Source organism: Salvia splendens, chromosome 11 (assembly GCF_004379255.2).
Source record: "Salvia splendens isolate huo1 chromosome 11, SspV2, whole genome shotgun sequence".
Taxonomy (NCBI): domain Eukaryota; kingdom Viridiplantae; phylum Streptophyta; class Magnoliopsida; order Lamiales; family Lamiaceae; genus Salvia; species Salvia splendens.
In genome coordinates this window covers 2,485,833-2,505,635 of record NC_056042.1, presented here as the reverse complement: position 1 = coordinate 2,505,635, position 19,803 = coordinate 2,485,833, and the positions used below count along the sequence as shown (strand labels likewise).

The window sequence follows — 19,803 nt, the reverse complement described above, 5'->3', positions numbered from 1 at the left end:
CCAAAGTTTGAGTGGGAAGCCGAACAGAAAAAGGCTTTTGACGAACTCAAAAGTTATTTAGCCGAACTCCCTATTCTCTCTGCTCCAACAGATGCCGAAGTGATATTCTTATATTTAGCGGCATCAGATCAAACCATTAGCGCGGTACTTGTACGAGAAGAAGGCCTAAAGCAGCGTCCTATCTACTTTACAAGCCGAGCATTAAGAGGTCCCGAAACAAGGTATCAACCTCTGGAAAAAATTGCTCTGGCATTAGTAAATGCAGCAAGGAGACTGCGGCCATATTTCTATGCTCACAAGGTATGCGTCTTAACCGATCTTCCACTTCGGCAAGTTTTGACTAAGCCTGAAGCATCAGGCAGAATTGCCAAGTGGGCCATAGAGTTGGGAGAACATTCAATAGAATATCTACCTCGGAAAGCCATCAAGGGACAAGCCTTGGCAGATTTTCTGGTAGAGGCAAAGTTCGATCAAGCAATCCCTATTATTGCCGAACAGAAAAGCCCTACCAATGATGAACCAACACAGCCCCAGGAACCCGAAGTAGAGCCGCCGGACTGTTGGATTGGATTCGTAGATGGAGCTTCGAATAAGACGGGAAGTGGAGCTGGTATTCTACTTATCGCTCCCGACGGACACGAGGTAACTTATTCACTTCGGTTCTTATTCCCAACCACTAATAACGAAGCCGAATACGAAGCCCTTCTTGCCGGACTTCGGTTAGCGCAAAGTCTATTTATCAAATCTCTCAAAATCCATTGTGATTCACAAGTCATAGTGAATCACATGTTGGGTACAAGTGAAGCCCGAGATGAAAGGATGAAAAAATACTTGGACAAAGCGCAAAGCATTAGCCGAAGTTTCTCTTATTTTCGGATAATCCGCATTCCCAGAGCGGAAAATGGCCGAGCAGATACTTTAAGCAAGTTAGCCTCATATCCGAGCTCAAAAGTGGAGGAATTACCGCACAGAAGCATTGATGATGCTGAGGTACTTTCAGTAACCAGCTCGCCGAACTGGATGACGCCAATATCAAAGTATCTAGATCAAGGACAACTGCCCGAGGATAAGAGAGAAGCTCGGAAAATCACATGCCGAGCACTTCGATATGAACTTCATGAAGGAGTCCTATATAGAAAGTCCTACCTTCAACCGTTATTGCGATGTGTAGGACCAGAAGAGACGGACTACATCCTTAGAGAAGTTCATGAAGGATCGTGCGGTAGCCACATCGGAGCTAGAGCTTTAGCTAAAAAAGTTCTGAGATGGGGATATTATTGGCCAACTTTGGTACAAGAAGCAGTACAGCTCGTTAAGAAATGTACGAAGTGCCAAATCCATGCAAATATCCCAAGGATGCCGCAGACCGATCTATGTGCTATGCAAAGCCCTTGGCCTTTTATGCAATGGGGCATAGACATAGTAGGACCACTACCACAAGCTCCTCGGCAAATGAAATTCTTGATCGTTGCCGTGGACTACTTCACAAAGTGGGTGGAGGCTGAACCATTAGCTACGATAACGAGCTCGAAGGCATTGGATTTTGTTTGGAAGAACATAGTTTGCCGATTTGGCATACCCCATATCCTCATTTCGGATAATGGGACTCAGTTCACCGACAAGACATTCAAGAATTGGTGCCAAGAGTTGAATATTCAACAGCGGTTCACTTCGGTCTCTCACCCACAAGCAAACGGACAAACGGAAGTAACAAACCGTATTTTGGTGAAAGGATTAAAAGCTCGGTTAGAACAAGCCAAAGGACAATGGGTAGAAAATCTTCCTCAAGTCCTATGGTCTTACCGAACTACACCAAAAACCTCCAACGGTGAAACTCCGTACAGTCTAGTGTACGGCACTGAAGCCGTAATTCCGGTTGAGATCGGCATACCCAGCCCCCGAACACTCAATTTCTCAACAGAACTGAATGATGACGGACTGAGAGCCGAACTAGATCTTGCCGAAGAAAGAAGAGAACTGGCCTGCATAAAAGCAGCCAAGTACAAGGAGCAAGTAACCCGGTATTATAACCAAAGGGTGAAAAAGCTGCAGTTTCAAGTGGGAGATCTCGTATTGAGAAACAATGAAGTAAGCCGAGCAGAAAAGCTGGGCAAACTTGAACCCACATGGGAAGGTCCGTATCGGGTGTCAGAAGTCCTGGGAAAAGGGTCTTATAAATTGACTCACATGTCAGGAGAACAAGTACCCCGAACATGGCATATTTCCAACCTCAAGAAGTTCCATTTGTAAGAGACAAGGTCCGGTCAGTCTTGTATCTAGTTCGGTCCTAGGGATATGTGCTTTCATGTTTCTATTTGTCCTTTATGCTGGTCGTTTTATAAAAGTTTAAAATCTTTTTCGTCTTTTTTATTTGTCTTTATGTGCGTTTAGTCTCTATGTGCGTTTTGTCTCTTATAAATATTACTGAGGTATATTGATCTTTAAAGGCTGATCCCCTTTTTAGATCATGTATTAAAGACAATTGTGAGTCCAAGCTTCTAAGGAAGATACAAGACCACAATCCAGCTTAAGAAACAAGCAGTTCGTCTGAAACGGACTGCAATAAGCCGAAAACCACTTCGGTCAACCAGGGAAAGTCCAATCCAAGCGATAAAACTCGCCAAATTAGGACACAAAAGGAAAGTCCAATCCAAGCGATAAAACTCGCCAAATTAGGACACAAAGGGAAAGTCCAATCCAAGCGATAAAACTCGCCAAATTAGGACACAAAAGGAAAGTCCAATCCAAGCGATAAAACTCGCCAAATTAGGACACAAAGGGAAAGTCCAATCCAAGCGATAAAACTCGCCAAATAAGGACACAAACTAAGTCCGGTCAAAGAAGAGTTTTCTTCATAAGACCGAAGACGAGTCCGGTCAAAGAAGAGTTTTCTTCATAAGACTGAGGACGAGTCCGGCCAAAGAAGAGTTTTCTTCATAAGACCGCGGACGAGTACAATAAATGAAATAAAAAATCGCTGAACTGTAAATACGCAGTGATAGAAGCGAAATGAAAAAATTTCATTTATTAAGTCTTGTTCGGCATACAATTTCGCTGCCCTACGAGAAGGCGTTACACCATTACAAAGGACTATTCTACTGTCCACGGTTGCTAAAGTTGAGCCACCTATCCAAAAAATCCTCATGATGCTGAGTTCGGGTGTTCCGAACAGTTGAAGAATAAGTAGGTCGACGAGATGCTCTGATCGACCTACCGCCCCTTCCCTGAGTCCGGGAAGTTCTAGCACCTCGGCGGCGAAGAGTCTCTTCACGAAGCATCCGCTGATCTTGCTCACTCATAATCACAACTCCTCTACGAACTTCAGGGCGTTCTCGTCTTGACATTTCCGGTTGCTCCGGAGTCCGTTGCTGACTTGGAGTACGTTCTCGTCTTGACGTTTCCGGTTCATCCTGAGTCCGTTGTTGGTTTGGAGTAGAATCTTGAGCAAGTGGATTAGAGGTTTGAGTTGGAGTGTGAGCATCTGTTGGCGGGAAACGCCTAAGGAATCTCTCGATTGAGGGACGCCGGGAAAGAATGATGTCGTACCGAGAAGCCAAGCGCCGCAATGACTTCACAACTTGTTGGCAAGCCGAGCTCTCCAGCGCATTGTTCTTCCGGAGTACATGAAGCTCCTCCCACAGTTCATCAACTTGATTCTGAACTTCAGATATGGTCATTCCCCCGCGCCCGCAGATGAAATCCTCATATGCAGTCCTCTCAGCGATGACAGTGTTCAGCTCGGCCTCCAGATCTTTCTTTATGGACTTTAAGTCCTTATTGTTGGACTCCAGCTCCACTAACCGAGCCAAGAGTTCGTCATACTTCACCTGGTCATCTATGGCTTTTTTCTCAGCTTCGTTTAAAGCCGAAGAGTATAGCCGCTTCCAGTGAAGTACCTCCAGCTCCTTAGAGTTAAGAATACAAAGCAGCTATGTCAGTTCGGCATTTCAGTTTACCGAGCAGGCAGTAAACCACAACAGGAGAAAGAGATTACGAAAAGCTATAAAGAAGACACGAGTGTAGAAAGAAGAATTTTTTCATTCACAAGAAAAATTTTTTACACAAGGAGGGCTTCAAGGCCATTTTACAAGGAGAGAAAGAAACTAAACTAAGAGAAGGGAGACGAAATCATACTCCGCCAGTTTCGTCTCCGGCTCCTCTGTGGGTTTCAGCCTCCTTCTCCTTGTCTACTTCGGCTTCAGCCTCGGCCTCCCTACTCCCTCCAGCCTGCTCGGTGCCCCCATCGCCGAACTGCTGCACCTCCTGCTCGGCATGCCCGTCGCCGGCCTGCTGATCCGTCTGCTCGGTCTCCTTGCCGGCCTCGTTTTCCTGCCCACCCTCTTCGTTAAAGATTGAAGCGGGTGAAACAGGCCCCAAGGAGGCAAAGATAGGGCTGGCAAATCGTGCGGATTGGGTCGTTATCGGGTCAACCTGATAATGACCCAACCCAATAAGGCCTAACCTGAACCCGACCTGTTAAGGAGACTGTAAATCCGAACACGAACCCGACCTGCTACCTTCAAATCTGAACACGACCCGCACCCGACACGAACCCGTTATCGACACGATATAATATGGGTTGACACAACACGATAACAACCCGAACCTGATATTACACGATTAAAACCTAATATTACACGATTAAACTTAATTTTTAACCTAATTTACACAATTAAAATTAAAGTAATATATATTTTTTTAATTTTATACTATTTAAACTGAATTTATAAGAAATAAAAAAATTAAAGTAATATAAATTTTTTTAAATAATAATAAAAATAATAATATTATTTCTTAATGGGTTACCCGTATCCGACCCGCATCCGACCCGAACCCAACCCGAAATTATCGGGTTCTTAATGGGTCAACCCGATAAGGACACGGATCCAATAAGACTTGACCCCAACCCAATAATTTCGTGCGGATTCGTGTCAGATTATCGTGTCGTGTCGAAAATTGCCAGCCCTAGGCAAAGATGGCCTCCATGTTCTCGTCACGGTCAGCACGGCAGTTACGGACTCGTTCAGCAGAAAGCAGGACCGATGAAGACGCAAGCTCCTCAAGGAGCGGCAGACTCTGGAGGCGCGCTGCAATCTCTCGGCCATACAGCGGCAAAACGACTTCGGGTTCCTGCTCAGCGTTATCGGTCATCAATTTCAGCAGATCGCCGATAAAGGCCGAAAATTGATTGCTCAAAAAGAGTTTCTCCGTGTAAACACGGAGAGCTTCCCCCTGAGCAACCACGGCAGCAGCCTCCCTCTGTTTCGACCGCTCTCTCTGGATGATGAGCTGGTTTTTGGCACGCTGGGCTTCATCCTGAGCCGAGATCCTAGCGGCCCTTGCCTTCTCAAAGTCTGCCCGAGCCTGTTCGGCCTGGTGACGAGCAGCATTCAACTTCCTCTGCATCTCAGCATAATCGTTGGACGCTTTGGAGAGTTCAACGGCGACGAGCTTGGAGAGCATATTGTTCCTCTGAAAATGGAAAAAGGAAAAAGTCAACAGAGGGGCCACAAAAAATATAGGAAAAAAGCAAGGCCATAAAATCAAGAAGAGAATTCACCTCTACAAAGTCCGTTGGCCATGCAAAAGGCTCACAGACATGTTCCGAAAGGGCCGCCAAGACAATGTCTTTCTCCGGCGCTCTTGGGGGTTTCTGAATCTTCCCCTTCCCCTTTGCCGAAGTCGACTCCGGCTTTTTTGGATCCGAAGAAGAGGTCTTCTGCCTTTTCGGATTCTTCTCGGCATCAGACGCCGAGCCGGTGGCTTTCTGTCTCTCCGGCTCATTAGATTCGGAGGATTTGCGACCGAGCTTGTTTAGCATGTTCACTGCCAAAAAGCAAGAAAACAAGGTTAGTCTTCGTCGTTAAAGCAGTAAAGCATAAAAAAGAAATCCTCACCCTCAGTCTCTTCGTCCGAAGACGAGATATCGAACACGAAGTCACCCTTGACGAGCTCAGATTCCGAGTACTGTTTCCTAATCATAGGAATCTTATTGAGCTCGCCCTCGAGCTCGTTCAACGGTTCTAACCGAGGATGAGGAATTACGGACTTCGGCCCTCTCCAGGGAAAGCCCGGAGCCGCTGTCCTATTGTAAAAAAAGAAACGATTTTGCCATTTCGGCCATTTGTTTTACAAAAGGCTCTAAAGGGCTGTAAAGGGATCAAGTAAAACCAGGATCCCTTCCTCTTAAACTGAAAGAAATTAAGGATTGCCCTCAGAGACAGATCCTTTCCTAATCTACGCAGTTCGGCAGCAAAGGCCGATAAGTGCCTCCAAGAATTCGGAGTCACTTGACCTAAAGGGAGTTGAAAAAAATCAAGAAGCTCTACAAAGGCAGGGGGAAGAGGGAAACGAAGCCCGCATTCCAAGCAGGCTTCGTAAACGGTGGCATAACCCTCCGGCGGCGAGTTAGCCCTATGAATGTCATCGGGAATCACCACTAACCCCCCAGGAAGAAAATATTTTCCGTGTAAGGATATCACAGTATCCTTACTCAAAATGCTGTGAAAATATTCTACCGTCTTCTCCCCGGACCTTTTCCGGCCAGAAGACCCCTCACCCCCCTTCCTACCACTACCTGATTCAGAAACAGATTCAGAAGAAGAAGACATGATTCTTACTCTTTGATGGTCGAAAGTCTCTGAAGAAATTCTTAAAGAAGCGGAAGAGAATTTTACGAAAAAGAGAGAGAATGCAGAAGAAATAATCGCAAAAGTGTCCCAATGATGAAGAAAGGAAATATTTATCAGATTCGCAGAGGCTTTTTCAAATTCGTCGCACCGTTTCAAATCCCACTTTTTCTGGATTCTCTGGCCGGATTTGCTGTCGCATTTAATGCGGACACGTGCAGAGCACGTCCCCTGACGTTAGCCTCCCCCTTACACTTATCTAATTGCGAGCCCAATAGCAGTGACGGCCCATCAGCCCAAAACCCAAGAAAGAGTATCAGTTCGGCACAACCAAAGAGTTCGGTCACAGCCTATAGCTCGGTAAAAGCCGAGCAATCGAGCTCAACTCTCAGATCGGCAAAAGCTGATCGGCAAAGTTCAGCAGTTCGGTCTCAACCAAAGAGTTCGGTCACAGCCTATAGCTCGGTAAAAGCCGACCAATCGAGCTCAACTCTCAGATCGGCAAAGTTCAGCAGTTCGGTCTCAGTATTCGACCGAACAAGGAGATAGTGGACCCATGCAGGATCCCCACGACCTCCATTACACCCACGATCTATTTAGTGGTATTAAGCAGTTATCAACCCCACTACCAGGGCTGCAAACCACGATCTTAGTTCGAATGTATAAATAGAACTTAGATCAGATAGACCAGGGTTAAGCTCTCTAGATCCTGAATCTTATAGCAAATCAGTATTGTAATCTGTAAGCGAGACCAAGCAATACAAATTTGCCCTCTCTTCTTCCCGTGGACGTAGATTTACCTCAGTAAATCGAACCACGTAATTTCCCGTGTTGTGATCATTTATTACTTGCATTTATTCCCATCAAAAATTCGCCACATCATCATGTATTATATTATTCATATTTTTCAACCAAATGCTGATTTTTTCCTTTTGGATAAACTACATTTTTTAATTTATCCGTGATAACATATGTATTTCCAACTCCCATATCATACTATCAATTCTCACCAAAACTTCATATAATTGAGAATATATACAAAATTCATGGTTTTCTGAGTAATTTATAACATATGTATTTCCAACTCCCATATCATACTATCAATTCTCACCAAAACTTCATATAATTGAGAATATATACAAAATTCATGGTTTTCTGAGTAATTTTCAAATTGAGTACGCACCCGAAATTTGACAAAACTTCATTATTTTCTAATAATAATAATAATAATAATAAAACTGATAAGTATGTCTTTAATTATAAAGACATACTCCGCCAAAAAATGTCAAGTATGGCAGTGCATGTTTAATTATGCCCATTAGAGAGGTGGCAGATTGTGTGATGGTAACTATTAACAACACAATGATTCAATCTAATCCAAAAAATTGAGATTAAGCTTGTAGTAGTATTTCATTGCTGCATTGCGAGAATTTTTCATTTTTTTCGGGAACAAGAATATAAGTTCAGATATTTACAAATATAAAAAACTTGTCAAAGATAAATAAATAAAAAACCGAATTCCCAAGCAAGGAAAATTGATGAATGCTGATATTTCAAAAGTTGTGTAGTACTATGAGTTGATTGATAAATTACAATAGTCCTCAAACTAAAAGCTAAACTCACAGCAAAGAATGCAAAAATCCCTCGTTTAGATTTTCCCAGAGTGCGAAATCAGACGAGAGAGCGCCTCCAATCAGCCGTGTATATGGTAGATTTCTAACAGGCTCAGGGCTTGAACGCAGAAAACGCTACAACAGAGTTGTGCCCGCCAAATCCAAATGAATTTGAAATCGCTGCATATGATAGATAGGAACCACAAACAAATTAAGAAACCCGTAATGTATGTCTCCACACAAGAGAGATCACCGGATGATGTAAGTAGAGGAGGTTGGAGTTGGGAAGCATCTTACCAACATTGACTTCGTGTTGCTTCTTCTGGTTTGCAACAGTGTCAAACTCAACGGAAGGCTCTGGATTCTATACGAGTAATTATAGATGGTTGTTAATGTTGTGTATAAAGCTAAAGGCGGGTGGCTGAATCTGAAAGAGCTCCATTTCAAATGTATTGGCATCGTGGACTTACAAATTGATTTATTGAAGGGTGAAGCCAGCCTGTTGTGATGGCTTTCACGGTGGCTATGGCTTCCAAACCACCAGCAGCACCTAGGCAGTGCCCTATCATTGACTGAAATAACATGAAAAAAAATGAGAACTCTACCATCTGTCACGTGCTCAAGAAAAGATTACTAGCATAGCACAAATACAGAGCTTCAGGGCTTACCTTAGTTGCGTTGATTTTTATATCTGAAGTATCCTTGAATACCTTCTTGATAGCATTTATCTCGGCTAAATCACCAACAAGAGTGGAAGTTGCATGGGCGTTTATATAGTTAACCTGAAAGAGTTTAAGGACTCGAATCTGTTACTACTGCAAAAGCATTCAAGCAATAACATTTTAGATGGGTCCAGACAACGATTGATATTCAGTTACATTTTTTTCTCAGTGACATCTCATAGCCTCTTACAATTTTTACCAGAATACCTGAGGGGCACAATAAGAGTTTCCGTAGGAATAGAGAAAAATGAAACAAAGTAGAACTTGGACTAGGAAAATTCCTTGAACTATTAATATGCCGATGAGAGTAAAGTTCTTCATAACTTGTGAAAACATACACTTGGAGCATTTATGTTTAATTTCCTTACGTCTAGTTGGTGGATGCAGGAAAAACAAACAGAACACAATAATGAATTGTTTGGGAATAAATCACACCTCCTCAGGGGAAACACCTGCATCTTCAAGGGCACTCAGGATGCATGAAGATACACCAAGCCCATCAGCCCTGGGATCAGTCATGTGATAAGCATCACAAGTTACAGCACCGCCCAAATACTCTGCAATTATTGGTGCACCTCGTTTCATTGCATGTTCCAGACTTTCCATAACCTGTTGAGAAATTTGACAAAACTAAAGGTCAGGCAACTGATTCAGAGATATGGTATTCTGCTCTGCATCAACCTTTTACCCACATGTATATAGTCAGCATCTAGCACAAACTTTTAAAGGAAGATCAAGATAATCTACTGATAGTAGCAAATTCATATCCAATGACAGAATTCTTCCAATATTCAAAAGAAATGAAAAGAAGGGAAAGAAACTGAAGAAAGATCTAAAGGGTCTTAACTGCCTTAGTTTTCTTTTTCAATACTCCCTCCGTCCCATAAAAATATGGGCATTGGGTGTGGCACGGGAATTAAAAAAAAATTGGTAAAGTAAGAGAGAGGGATGAGAATGGTATGTACGGTAAAGTAAGAGAGAGAGGAGGAGAATGGTAGTTAAAGTAGAGTTAGTGGATAGTGGGACCTACATTATTTAAATGATATAACTTTCCAAAAATAGAATGCACATATTTTTGTGGGACGGACAAAAATGGAAAGTGCACATATTTTTATGGGACGGAGGGAGTATAATTCACTATTCATGTTTCAACTAAACCGTGTCCCTTATCCTTAAGCTTGATACTTGTGCTCCATCATGCACACCTGTATTAGTATTATGTGTAAAATGGATGTGTGGACCAACCAACTGTAGCTCTCATATGATTCATAACCCCCAGATACAACGAGTCAATTTTATACATAGACAGCTATTTTAGATCATTGGTTCTATTCCAACTCTACTTGATAGCCTATATCACCAATCCAATATGAATGCGCACATAGTACATACATAAATATGGATACGCAGTACATTCTACACAATGAAGAGAGAAACCCATTCCGATGTTTCAACACACTGCCCACATGCAGTCGGCTTAACAAGTCATGGATAACTTCACTGCACAGTAAACAAATGATCACAACTCATTCACACGCACAGGGAGTGGAGCTAACTTACCAAGACTCCAGCACCTTCACCCATCACAAAGCCATCTCGATCTTGGTCCCAAGGCCTAGAAGCAGTTCTCGGGTCATCATTTCTTTGAGACAGAGCTCTGCATGCAACAAAACCTCCCAGTCCAATTGGTATAATGGCAGCTTCAGTCCCACCCACTACCATCAAATCTGCTTCACCTCTACGAATGTGATTCGCAGCCGCATAAAAGCAATAATTTGAAGTAGCGCAAGCCGTTGAAATTGAATAGTTTGGCCCCATCAAGCCAAGATCAATTGCTAGCAATGCAGATCCCATGTTCGTTATGGCATAAGGTATGAAAAATGGAGTAATCTTCCTGTGACCCTTCTCAATTAGAGCCTGAACACCATCAGAAAATACACTAAGACCTCCCATTCCTGTCCCAACCAGAACACCCGCTCGAATCTTGTCAATCTGCAGTTGCAACAAAACAATAGATTTCAGATAACTGTGACTTGAATGAGAAGAGAACACTAACAACTTTCACATGGGCAGAAGATTTCAAAAGGTCTAAAAACAATCACTCAGGTTTATTCTTAAAATCTCAGGCTAAACATCAAATCTCAGGCTTCAATATTAAATTCTAATAAAAATAAATCAAGTCATCCATTCACAATGATGCTAAGCAATTCGAACAGAATCACCGATGTAAAGAAGCAAACTGAACCTTAATTTTTTAAGTACCGGCATGCATTCATTCAAATCACCAATCAACTACTCACGAACAAATCAACAGTAACTCAGAAACATAACTAAGCAAAATCCAACCAGAAAACACCTAATTAAAGAACACTGAGAACTTTCACATGAGAAGAAGAATTACAAAAGGTGTAAAAAACAATCAGTCAAATTCTAATCTAAATAAATCAATTCATGCATTCAACCAATGGTGCTAAGCAATTCGATCAGTATCATCGATGTAAAAAAGCAAACTGAAGCTTAATTTTTTAAGTTCCGGCATTTATTCATCCAGTTCAACCAATCAACTACTCATAAACAAATCAACAGTAACTCAAAACATAACTAAGCAAAATCCAACCAGAAACCACCTAATCAAAACTACAATTCTCCAAAATTGTAACTGAATCGAGCACCGGAAATCAACAATTACCTTGTCAAGCTTTTCGCCGCCGAGATCCGCACTCTCGAGAGCCTTCTTCCCCGCAACAATGCAGTACCTCAAGCAATCGTCCAATCTCCGATCGTTTTTGCCATCGATATATCCCTCCGCCTGGAAGCCCCTAATCTGCCCGCCGAATCGCGTGGGGAATTTGGAGGCGTCGAAGCGGTCTATGAGAGTGATGCCGCTCTCACCGGCCAACAGCTTTTCGTAGTAGGCGTCCACATCGTTCCCGAACACGGAGACGAGTCCCATTCCCGTGATCACCACGCGCTTCTTGGGGTCCGTCTCGCGCTTGGGCGCCGTTGCCGTCGATGCGGATAATGTGAGAGGGCGCCTCTTAGCTGTAGCTCTGGCATTGTAGCTGGGTAGAGCGGCAGAGTGCTGCCACGAGCGGCGGAGGGTTTCGAGCGGGGAGGGGTGGAGGAAGGCGGTGGATTGGAGGGCTTGCATGGCGGAGGCGGCAGCGGAGTTTGCGATGAAATGAAATCAATTTGATGATGAAATGTAGCTATGGAGTGAGGAGAAGCAGTTGGATTTGTTAGCTCTGATAATGACTGCTCTTCAATTTTTTTCCCTTTCTTATGCCAACAAAAAATTAGGCAAATTTTGTGTGCAATAAATACAGCCTATCATGAGTTGCAATACCTAGAAAACAAATTCCTAAGTAAGACGCAATGAATAAGGTCGTTGCAGAATCGAAAGACAAAGACGATGCGTTGGTCGTTGCTATATATGCATAACGTGCGAAAAATATAAGCGAATCGAATCATTAGAAAGTTGTTGCGCTGTGATAATGAAAGCAACTTAAAATATCAAATCTATTAGAGTTTTGCAACCTTTGTGGAGAAAGACTTTGGGATCTGCCGAAACGACCCATCTAGAAACCACAAATTCGCAACTGTGTAGGTAAAAAATATGTATATCATATTTAAAATATGAGAAAAATTATTGAATTGTATACATATAGTGCTATTTTACCAGAAGAAAATAAGCAAATTTAAGTGTAATGAAAATTACTAGGGATGTCAATCGGGCCAGCCCACCGGGTTTCGGGCCAACCCTATTCGGGTTGCGGGTCAATCGGGTGCGGGCTAATCGGGTTGTTATTTTTTCGGGTTATAAAAGTTCAGCCCTAACCCTAAAACTCGGGTTTCGGGCTAGCTCATCGGGTTAATCGGGTTGCTACCGATAAAATTAACATGCGGTCAATCCAATAAATAATGGTGAAAATTAGTTATATTTATAAAATGTAAAATATTTAATTATGATAAATTTGAGATATATGCGTAAACTCAAATATTAACATGATCAAATACTAATATTTGAGATTTATGCAACATAAAACATAAACATCAAGAAATTTTAAAGCATGTTTAGAAATTTAAATATATTTTTTTAGTGAATTTGAAGTTTCTAATTCATTTATCTATTATTATATTAATAAAAACTTAATATATAATTTATATATTTAATATATAAAATGGAAAGTTATTTTTTCAGTAATCTGTATTATAAAATAATCAATGAAGTGTCGAATTAGAGTCAAACAAATAGAACAATATAAATTTTATCGGGTTTCCGGGCCAGCCCATCGGGTTTTCGGGTCTGGCCCTAACGGGTTGCGGGTTAATCGGGTGCGGGCTAATCGGGCTGTAATTTTATCGGGCTGGAAATTTTCAGCCCTAACCCTATAAATTTGACGGGCTATTCGGGTCAACCCACGGGTTGCGGGCTAAATTGACATCCCTAAAAAGTACTATGAATAACACGACTAAACCAATTGTAAGTATAGTAGATGAAAGTATCTTTTCGCAAGACAAAGTGACACTCTTGGTTAATACTTTTGGATTGAAGTATAGTCTCTAGAAATAAAACAACTTCATCGTAACGTATAAAGTTGTTTCAAATTCGCTAAGCACCAATAGATTTGACAGTGTTCCAAAAATCAAGCAAACAATGCTTCTAGATATACATACTTAGTGATGCGTGAATAAGGAGAGACGAGCTTATAGAAAAAATGTGTTGAGAAGGTATGTATTCACTCAAAATAATTGAATAAAATAAAATTTAATATATAATCCCAATCTATTATTGTGGCGGGTATGCTTTCCTTACCCAAATTATTTTATTATTTGAAATTTAAAAGGAAAAAAGGCCGATGGCAATGGCTGCAGCCACAGCTGCTGCTTCTGGTCTCTTCCTTCGAACTTCTCTATCTCAATCCTCTTTCATCACTAGACCACACGCTCTCTTCGTGAAAGCTTCATCTGTAGATTCCTTCTTCTCTCTCACTCTACAATATTCTGCGTCTTTCTCAATTCAGTTCTGATTTGCGTTATCCGAATTTGGCTTTTACTCTACTTGATTGGTGGTCGCAGATGGAAGGAAGCGAGATTAAGGAGGAAGCGAACCAGCGCGTTAGTGAGAGAAAGAAGATATTTGTCGCCGGTGCTACTGGAAGCACGGGGAAGAGGATAGTGGAGCAGCTTTTGGCGAAGGGATTTGCTGTTAAAGCTGGCGTGAGAGATTTGGAGAAAGCGAAGTCCACGCTCCCAGGGAACAATCCTGATCTTCAATTTGTGGGTACTAGGTTTCAATTCGCAGATTTGATTGCAATTTCGCTTTACCTTTCTCATCTGTTAGCAATTTTGTTCTATCGTTTAGCCTTGCATTTGAATGGTGGTTTGGCAATTGGCAGAAATGTGTATTGTTTTGTGTAAATTGAAAGGATTTCATTTCTGGAAATCGATTTTAAGATTGAAGGAGAGTGAAACAGTAGGAATGGTTAATTTCTTGTTGCATAGCTTTGAATTTTGATAGTTAATCGCTTAATTGTAGCTTTCTCCTTCAAGCAGCCTGTTTTGTGATATGCAGCCATTTTTAGGATAAATTTGCAGTTTCCCATGGATAAGTTCTTTGTGTGTCAAGCTAATAAGCTGAAATCTTCTTTAATCTAAGAAAGCATTTACTTAGAACTCAATTAGTTTAGCTTCTATGCTTTGATAGTTAACTCTTTGTCCTTGATCATGTTAAGAACTATCTTAAGGTTTATATTCTTTATTAACAGATGGCTCTAATAAAATAGCAATAGTTGATTTCTTGTTGCATAGCTTTGATAGTTAATTGTAGTTTTGAATTCTTGAAATCAGAACCTTGCTACTTAGTTTGCCCTTTCTCCTTCAAGCATCCTTTTTTTTTATGATATGCAGCCATTTTTAGGAAAAGTGTTCACTTTCCCATAGATAAGTTCTCTGTGTGTGAGAATAATATGCTAAAATCTTCTTTGATCAAAGAAAGCATTTACTTGGAACTTCTATGCTTTCATAAGAACTATCTTAATGTTTATATTCTTTATCAGGTGAAAGCAGATGTAACAGAGGGTTCAGACAAATTAGCTGAAGCTATAAGTGATGATTCCGATGCAGTGATATGTGCTACTGGTTTTCGACCATCGTGGGATCTTTTCACTCCATGGAAGGTTGATGTTTTCGATAATGATACAACTCTTTCTTTCCATTGAATGCCTAACTTCTTTGATCCTACTCAGGTTGACAATTATGGCACTGTGAACCTGGTCGAAGCCTGTCGGAAACAGAATGTCAACAGATTCATACTCATAAGTTCCATCTTAGTCAATGGGGCTGCCATGGGGCAACTGCTCAATCCCGCCTACATTTTCCTCAACGTGTTTGGCCTCACCTTAGTCGCAAAGCTTCAAGCAGAGCAGCACATTTGTAAATCAGGAATCAATTACACGATTGTAAGGCCTGGTGGACTGAAGAACGACCCGCCCAAGGGGAACATAGTGATGGAGCCAGAGGTAGTGATAGTCAGAAAACAAAGCTCCCTTTCGAATTAACCCAGTTTCTGTGCATGTGCTCGCTCTTTACTCGTTGTGTCGTTGCAGGATACGCTGTATGAAGGGTCGATATCCAGAGATCAGGTTGCAGAAGTTGCAGTGGAGGCATTGCTGCACCCGGAGGCTTCCTACAAAGTTGTGGAGATTGTTGCAAGAACCGAAGCTCCTAAGCGATCTTTTGAGGAACTGTTTGGTTCTATCAAACAAAAGTAAAATCGTTTTTGCTTAAATATGCATCGATGTGTTTCTGAATGAGATGGGAAACTGCTTAATTCCTGATCTTGAAATTGGTTTTAAAGTTCTAAGTCCCATATAGATTAGATTAATTACTAATACTGCTATTTGTGAAACTAAAAAACCCAATATTCCGTTTTAATTAATTCTACTATTTATGAAACAAAATAAAAAGCCAGAACGTATAAATCAAAATATCCGATTAACAAAAATTACTAGATGCCGAAATTGAACATAAGCTCATAAAAAAAATTAGACTTGGATTGTATGGCTTGACCAAAAGAGGGAGCCCTTCCAGAAATTCCCAATGGCCCGAGTCAAGCCCCGGCCGAAGAGGAGGTTTGGAAATAGTTTTCAAGCAACAGACGCGCCTTGGTTAGAACCTCACTAACTACGTCATTGCCCCAAGCGCAAAGAAACTTTTAACCATGTCCCACCTTCCCTTCTTATACCCACATTTCACCACTCACTCTTTTCTAACCTTCGATGTGGGACAAATATGCTAGTTGCTACACACATTAAATCATCCACCAAAGTCATAATTCAATCTCGAGATAATAGTATTCCATAAAATTCATCAACAACGTTACACGAAATAGATAAAACCGAGAAAGAAAAAAAAAAGCTTAAAAGAAAGCAGCGGTGGCAAGAGAAGCAACAGCGCCTATGGCAGCGGCCGGAACATACAGAGCCACCGCGGCGCTCTGCGCTGATGGCGGCAGAGCCGGAGCTCCGGCATCTTCTTGCGCTACGACATAATTTGCGCAGCTCATGAAAGTCATGATGCAGACAGCCAAAGAAGCAACCATTTTTCTTCCCTCCATTTTTTTATCAACACAAGAATCAAGAATGTGTGTGCTTTTTCTTATTAATCAGTGTGTGTGTGTGTGTGTGAGATTATGTTTGTGGTGGAGTGAGGAATTTATAGCATGTTTTGATGTGGAAAATTACAATAATTTATCAGATAATTTGATATTTGAGCAACAGCCTGTATGTTGATGTAGTGGTGCTGGTAGACTACATAAAAAAATTTGGACACTTTACAGAGGGATTTTTAGCATGTTCTTCTTGATCAAGTACATGAACTGTGGTTTAATTTGTGATGATTGCACTGATTAATTGGGTTTATTTTAGTTGACATTTGCTACAGACCATAATGATGCCCATGTGGATGTGGTAGCACCAAAATGATTTGTTTGATTAGTTTTAAGTAGTTTCTTGTTAATAGTGTAACAACTATGTACCTGGCATTTGAGTTCCAATTGTTTAAATCAATGATTCTACGCCACTGTGTTTTAACTCCCAATTCTAAAACAACAAAGACTCATATTTTAAGTTCGTTTTTTACACTAGTATAACTAGATAGTTTTCTCAAGTAGATCTGCACGAGTCTTAACCAAATACTATATATTTAACGAGTTACTCAGAAAAGTACAAGGACTCTGTGGCCCAATGGATAAGGCGCTGGTCTACGGAACCAGAGATTCTGGGTTCGATCCCCAGCAGAGTCGTTCTCTTTTTATTTCAATATTTTTTTTATTTATATTATGTATTTTCTCATATTGCTGTTTCTATTTTTTTTGCACTACTCTTTCTTGCTTTTAGAAGTCGTTTCCTTTACAAGAAATGCATAGACATATATATTGGGCTGAATTAGGATGGTAGGGCTCACATAATTGAGTTTGTATACCAGCGTTAGTAGATTTGGTGTTGATTTGGGAAGTGTGGAAATTCTTTTTTTAATCAAAAATAGTTCTGACCCAAATACCCATGTTCCAATTTGGTGTGGAAATTCTTTTTTTAATCAAAAATAGTTCTGACCCAAATACCCATGTTCCAATTTGGTGTGGAAATTCTTTTTTTAATCAAAAATAGTTCTGACCCAAATACCCATGTTCCAATTTGCAAAATACATCATTGACCAGAAAATGAGGAGGGTATAATTGTAATCTCTTATGCAATTCTAGATGTCACTTCTGCTCAGGTCATCCACGTCCATGTCTCAATATCGTCTCATCCCTTAACTATTCATGGGTCCCACTGCACTTTTTACATCATCTCTTAACCAAGAGACAACACCTTCAACCCACTATCTCTTAATCATCTCATCCTTTAACTATTCATTCAATTTCATTTTTTATTTTTATTTCCAATAAATTCAATTAATAAAAACACACTTCATTAAATAAAAGAAAATTACAATTTAAAATCCTAAAAAAACAAAAAAAACACATAATTAAAATCTCTTAAAAAAATAAAAAAGACATAATTTAAAATACTAGATTAAATTATAAAAACTACTCCGCCGGCGAATCATCCCCCGAAGGCGGTGGCAGTGCACCCGTTTGAGGCGGAATACCAAGTTGTCTTGCCAGTTACGTAATGCCGGCAATATGGGCTTGATATTAGTCAGGCGTCATGCGGGAAGTGTCAGCCATCGTGGCGGTGAAGTACATGGACATTAGGGAGGGTGGCGGCGTGCCTTGATTCGCCTCGGCCATCCCTGCGCGAGCTATAGCCGCCTTCGCCGCCTTGTTCCCTTGCGGCCGACGTCGTGTACCGGAGGAGCCCTCTGCATCGGATGTCGGGAACTCAACCTCTTGTGAGGCGTTGACGCGTTGTCTTCCCTGCCCTCACTAGAAGAGTATTGGTCACCCGTCGTGTGCTTCGTGCGTTTCGAGCTCGAGCCCGTGCTGGACTGGACACCGTCAACCCACCTATCAACCTCTTTGACCGATTGCCAAACATCGGCATATTTGAAATCTTTGCCGGTGTCGGCTTTAAATACTCGCAAAGCCGCTCTCAGAATATCGGCTTCAATGGCTCCGCTTTGGTAATTCTCAGCTTCATGCTTGTAGATCCCACAAAATATTTTGATATCTTTGTCAGCTCGCTCAAAATGACTGCGAAGCATCTTCATGTTGCGCTTGAAGGTCCCCCTCGGCTTTTGCTCGTTGTATACGGCGGTGACCTTATCCCCAAAATACTTGTGGGATTGTTGATTCCCGACGATGAGATCGTACAACGTGCTGATCCAAGAGTTGAACAGAGTCATCGTCTTCGCGGAGCTGTATGGATGACAGCCTACGTCCTCCTCCTCCTCTAGTTCCGGTCGGAAGGTTTTTCGGAGTGTGTTCCTCCGAAATATTCTCCCTAATTTGGGATAATCCCTGAGTTTGCCCATACCTCGGGGTGGAGGGACGGTAGTATGCATCAATTGGAAAAGATGGTGTTTGGTACGTCGGCGTCGACGAGCTTTGGGTGCCCAGCGACGAACCGGAAGCACCCAAAACATTGTACATGCCCCCAATCGACAAACAAGTTCAAGTCGTAGCCGCCCCCGCCCCGAAGTTTCCGTCAGAGCATCCACAATGGGGCGGGCGGACGATAGCGCGCCCGATGCATTGGGCGCGCTATCGTCCGCCAATGTGGGTGTGCGGACGACGGACGATGCGTCGTCCGCCCACTGTGGGTGACGCGGACGATGGTGCAGACGATGCAAAGCGTTTTAGTTTTTTTTTTAAATTCGAAAATTTTGTTTATATAAATACCCCATCCTCAGATTTCATTTGTAACTTTTCGATTCACTTCTCAACTCTCAAATTACGCTATAAAATGGATTCCGGTGGATACTCAAGTCCTGGTATCCCGATAGTTGGAGATGGCGCATGGTGGCCGGGTACACAACCAGGCGAATATCGGTCGTTCGACGACAACACGCAGTACGACCCCAACTTCAGTACGGATTCGTACGGTCTCTCTGACATGGAGCCGTCTCCAACTCGCCCTGCCGCCCCCTCCGCCGCTGCCGCCCCCGCCAGAAAGAAGCGGACCAAGCACCGCGCGTACAAGTTGCCACCTCCGGCAACGAATGAATAGTACGCCCCCGGCCGTACGAACTACCAGCCGGATGAAACCCTCGTCTTGGCGTTGAGTTGGGTGGATATATCGGAGGACCCAATATTCGCGAACAACCAAAAGCAGCTCGCGTATTTATATATTTGAAAATATTAAAATTAATTAACAAAACAATAGTAAAATCTAT

At 41.9% G+C, this 19,803-nt stretch overlaps 2 protein-coding genes and 2 non-coding genes across 4 annotated transcripts; 2 read left to right on the top strand and 2 right to left on the bottom strand.

The window, feature by feature from the left end:
* Positions 1-8,147: 8,147 nt before the first annotated feature.
* Positions 8,148-12,403, bottom strand: LOC121756198 (3-oxoacyl-[acyl-carrier-protein] synthase I, chloroplastic-like). Its single transcript, XM_042151686.1, has 7 exons — positions 11,654-12,403; positions 10,525-10,956; positions 9,400-9,573; positions 8,911-9,024; positions 8,713-8,814; positions 8,540-8,606; positions 8,148-8,422 (listed from the first exon to the last, which is right to left on the bottom strand). Exons 1-7 carry the CDS (start codon positions 12,113-12,115, stop codon positions 8,355-8,357), a joined length of 1,419 nt encoding a protein of 472 aa, XP_042007620.1. The 5' UTR covers positions 12,116-12,403; the 3' UTR covers positions 8,148-8,354.
* A 1,377-nt stretch (positions 12,404-13,780) lies between these two features.
* LOC121753610 (uncharacterized protein At2g34460, chloroplastic-like) lies at positions 13,781-15,822 on the top strand. Its single transcript, XM_042148829.1, has 5 exons — positions 13,781-13,934; positions 14,044-14,244; positions 15,024-15,143; positions 15,213-15,485; positions 15,573-15,822. Exons 1-5 carry the CDS (start codon positions 13,824-13,826, stop codon positions 15,735-15,737), a joined length of 870 nt encoding a protein of 289 aa, XP_042004763.1. The 5' UTR covers positions 13,781-13,823; the 3' UTR covers positions 15,738-15,822.
* Positions 15,823-16,027: 205 nt separating this feature from the next.
* Positions 16,028-16,176, bottom strand: LOC121756612. Its single transcript, XR_006040994.1, has one exon. It is a non-coding gene; the product is annotated as a U4 spliceosomal RNA (small nuclear RNA).
* A 1,020-nt stretch (positions 16,177-17,196) lies between these two features.
* On the top strand, positions 17,197-17,269 carry TRNAR-ACG. Its single transcript has one exon. It is a non-coding gene; the product is annotated as a tRNA-Arg (tRNA).
* The last annotated feature ends 2,534 nt before the right edge of the window (positions 17,270-19,803 follow it).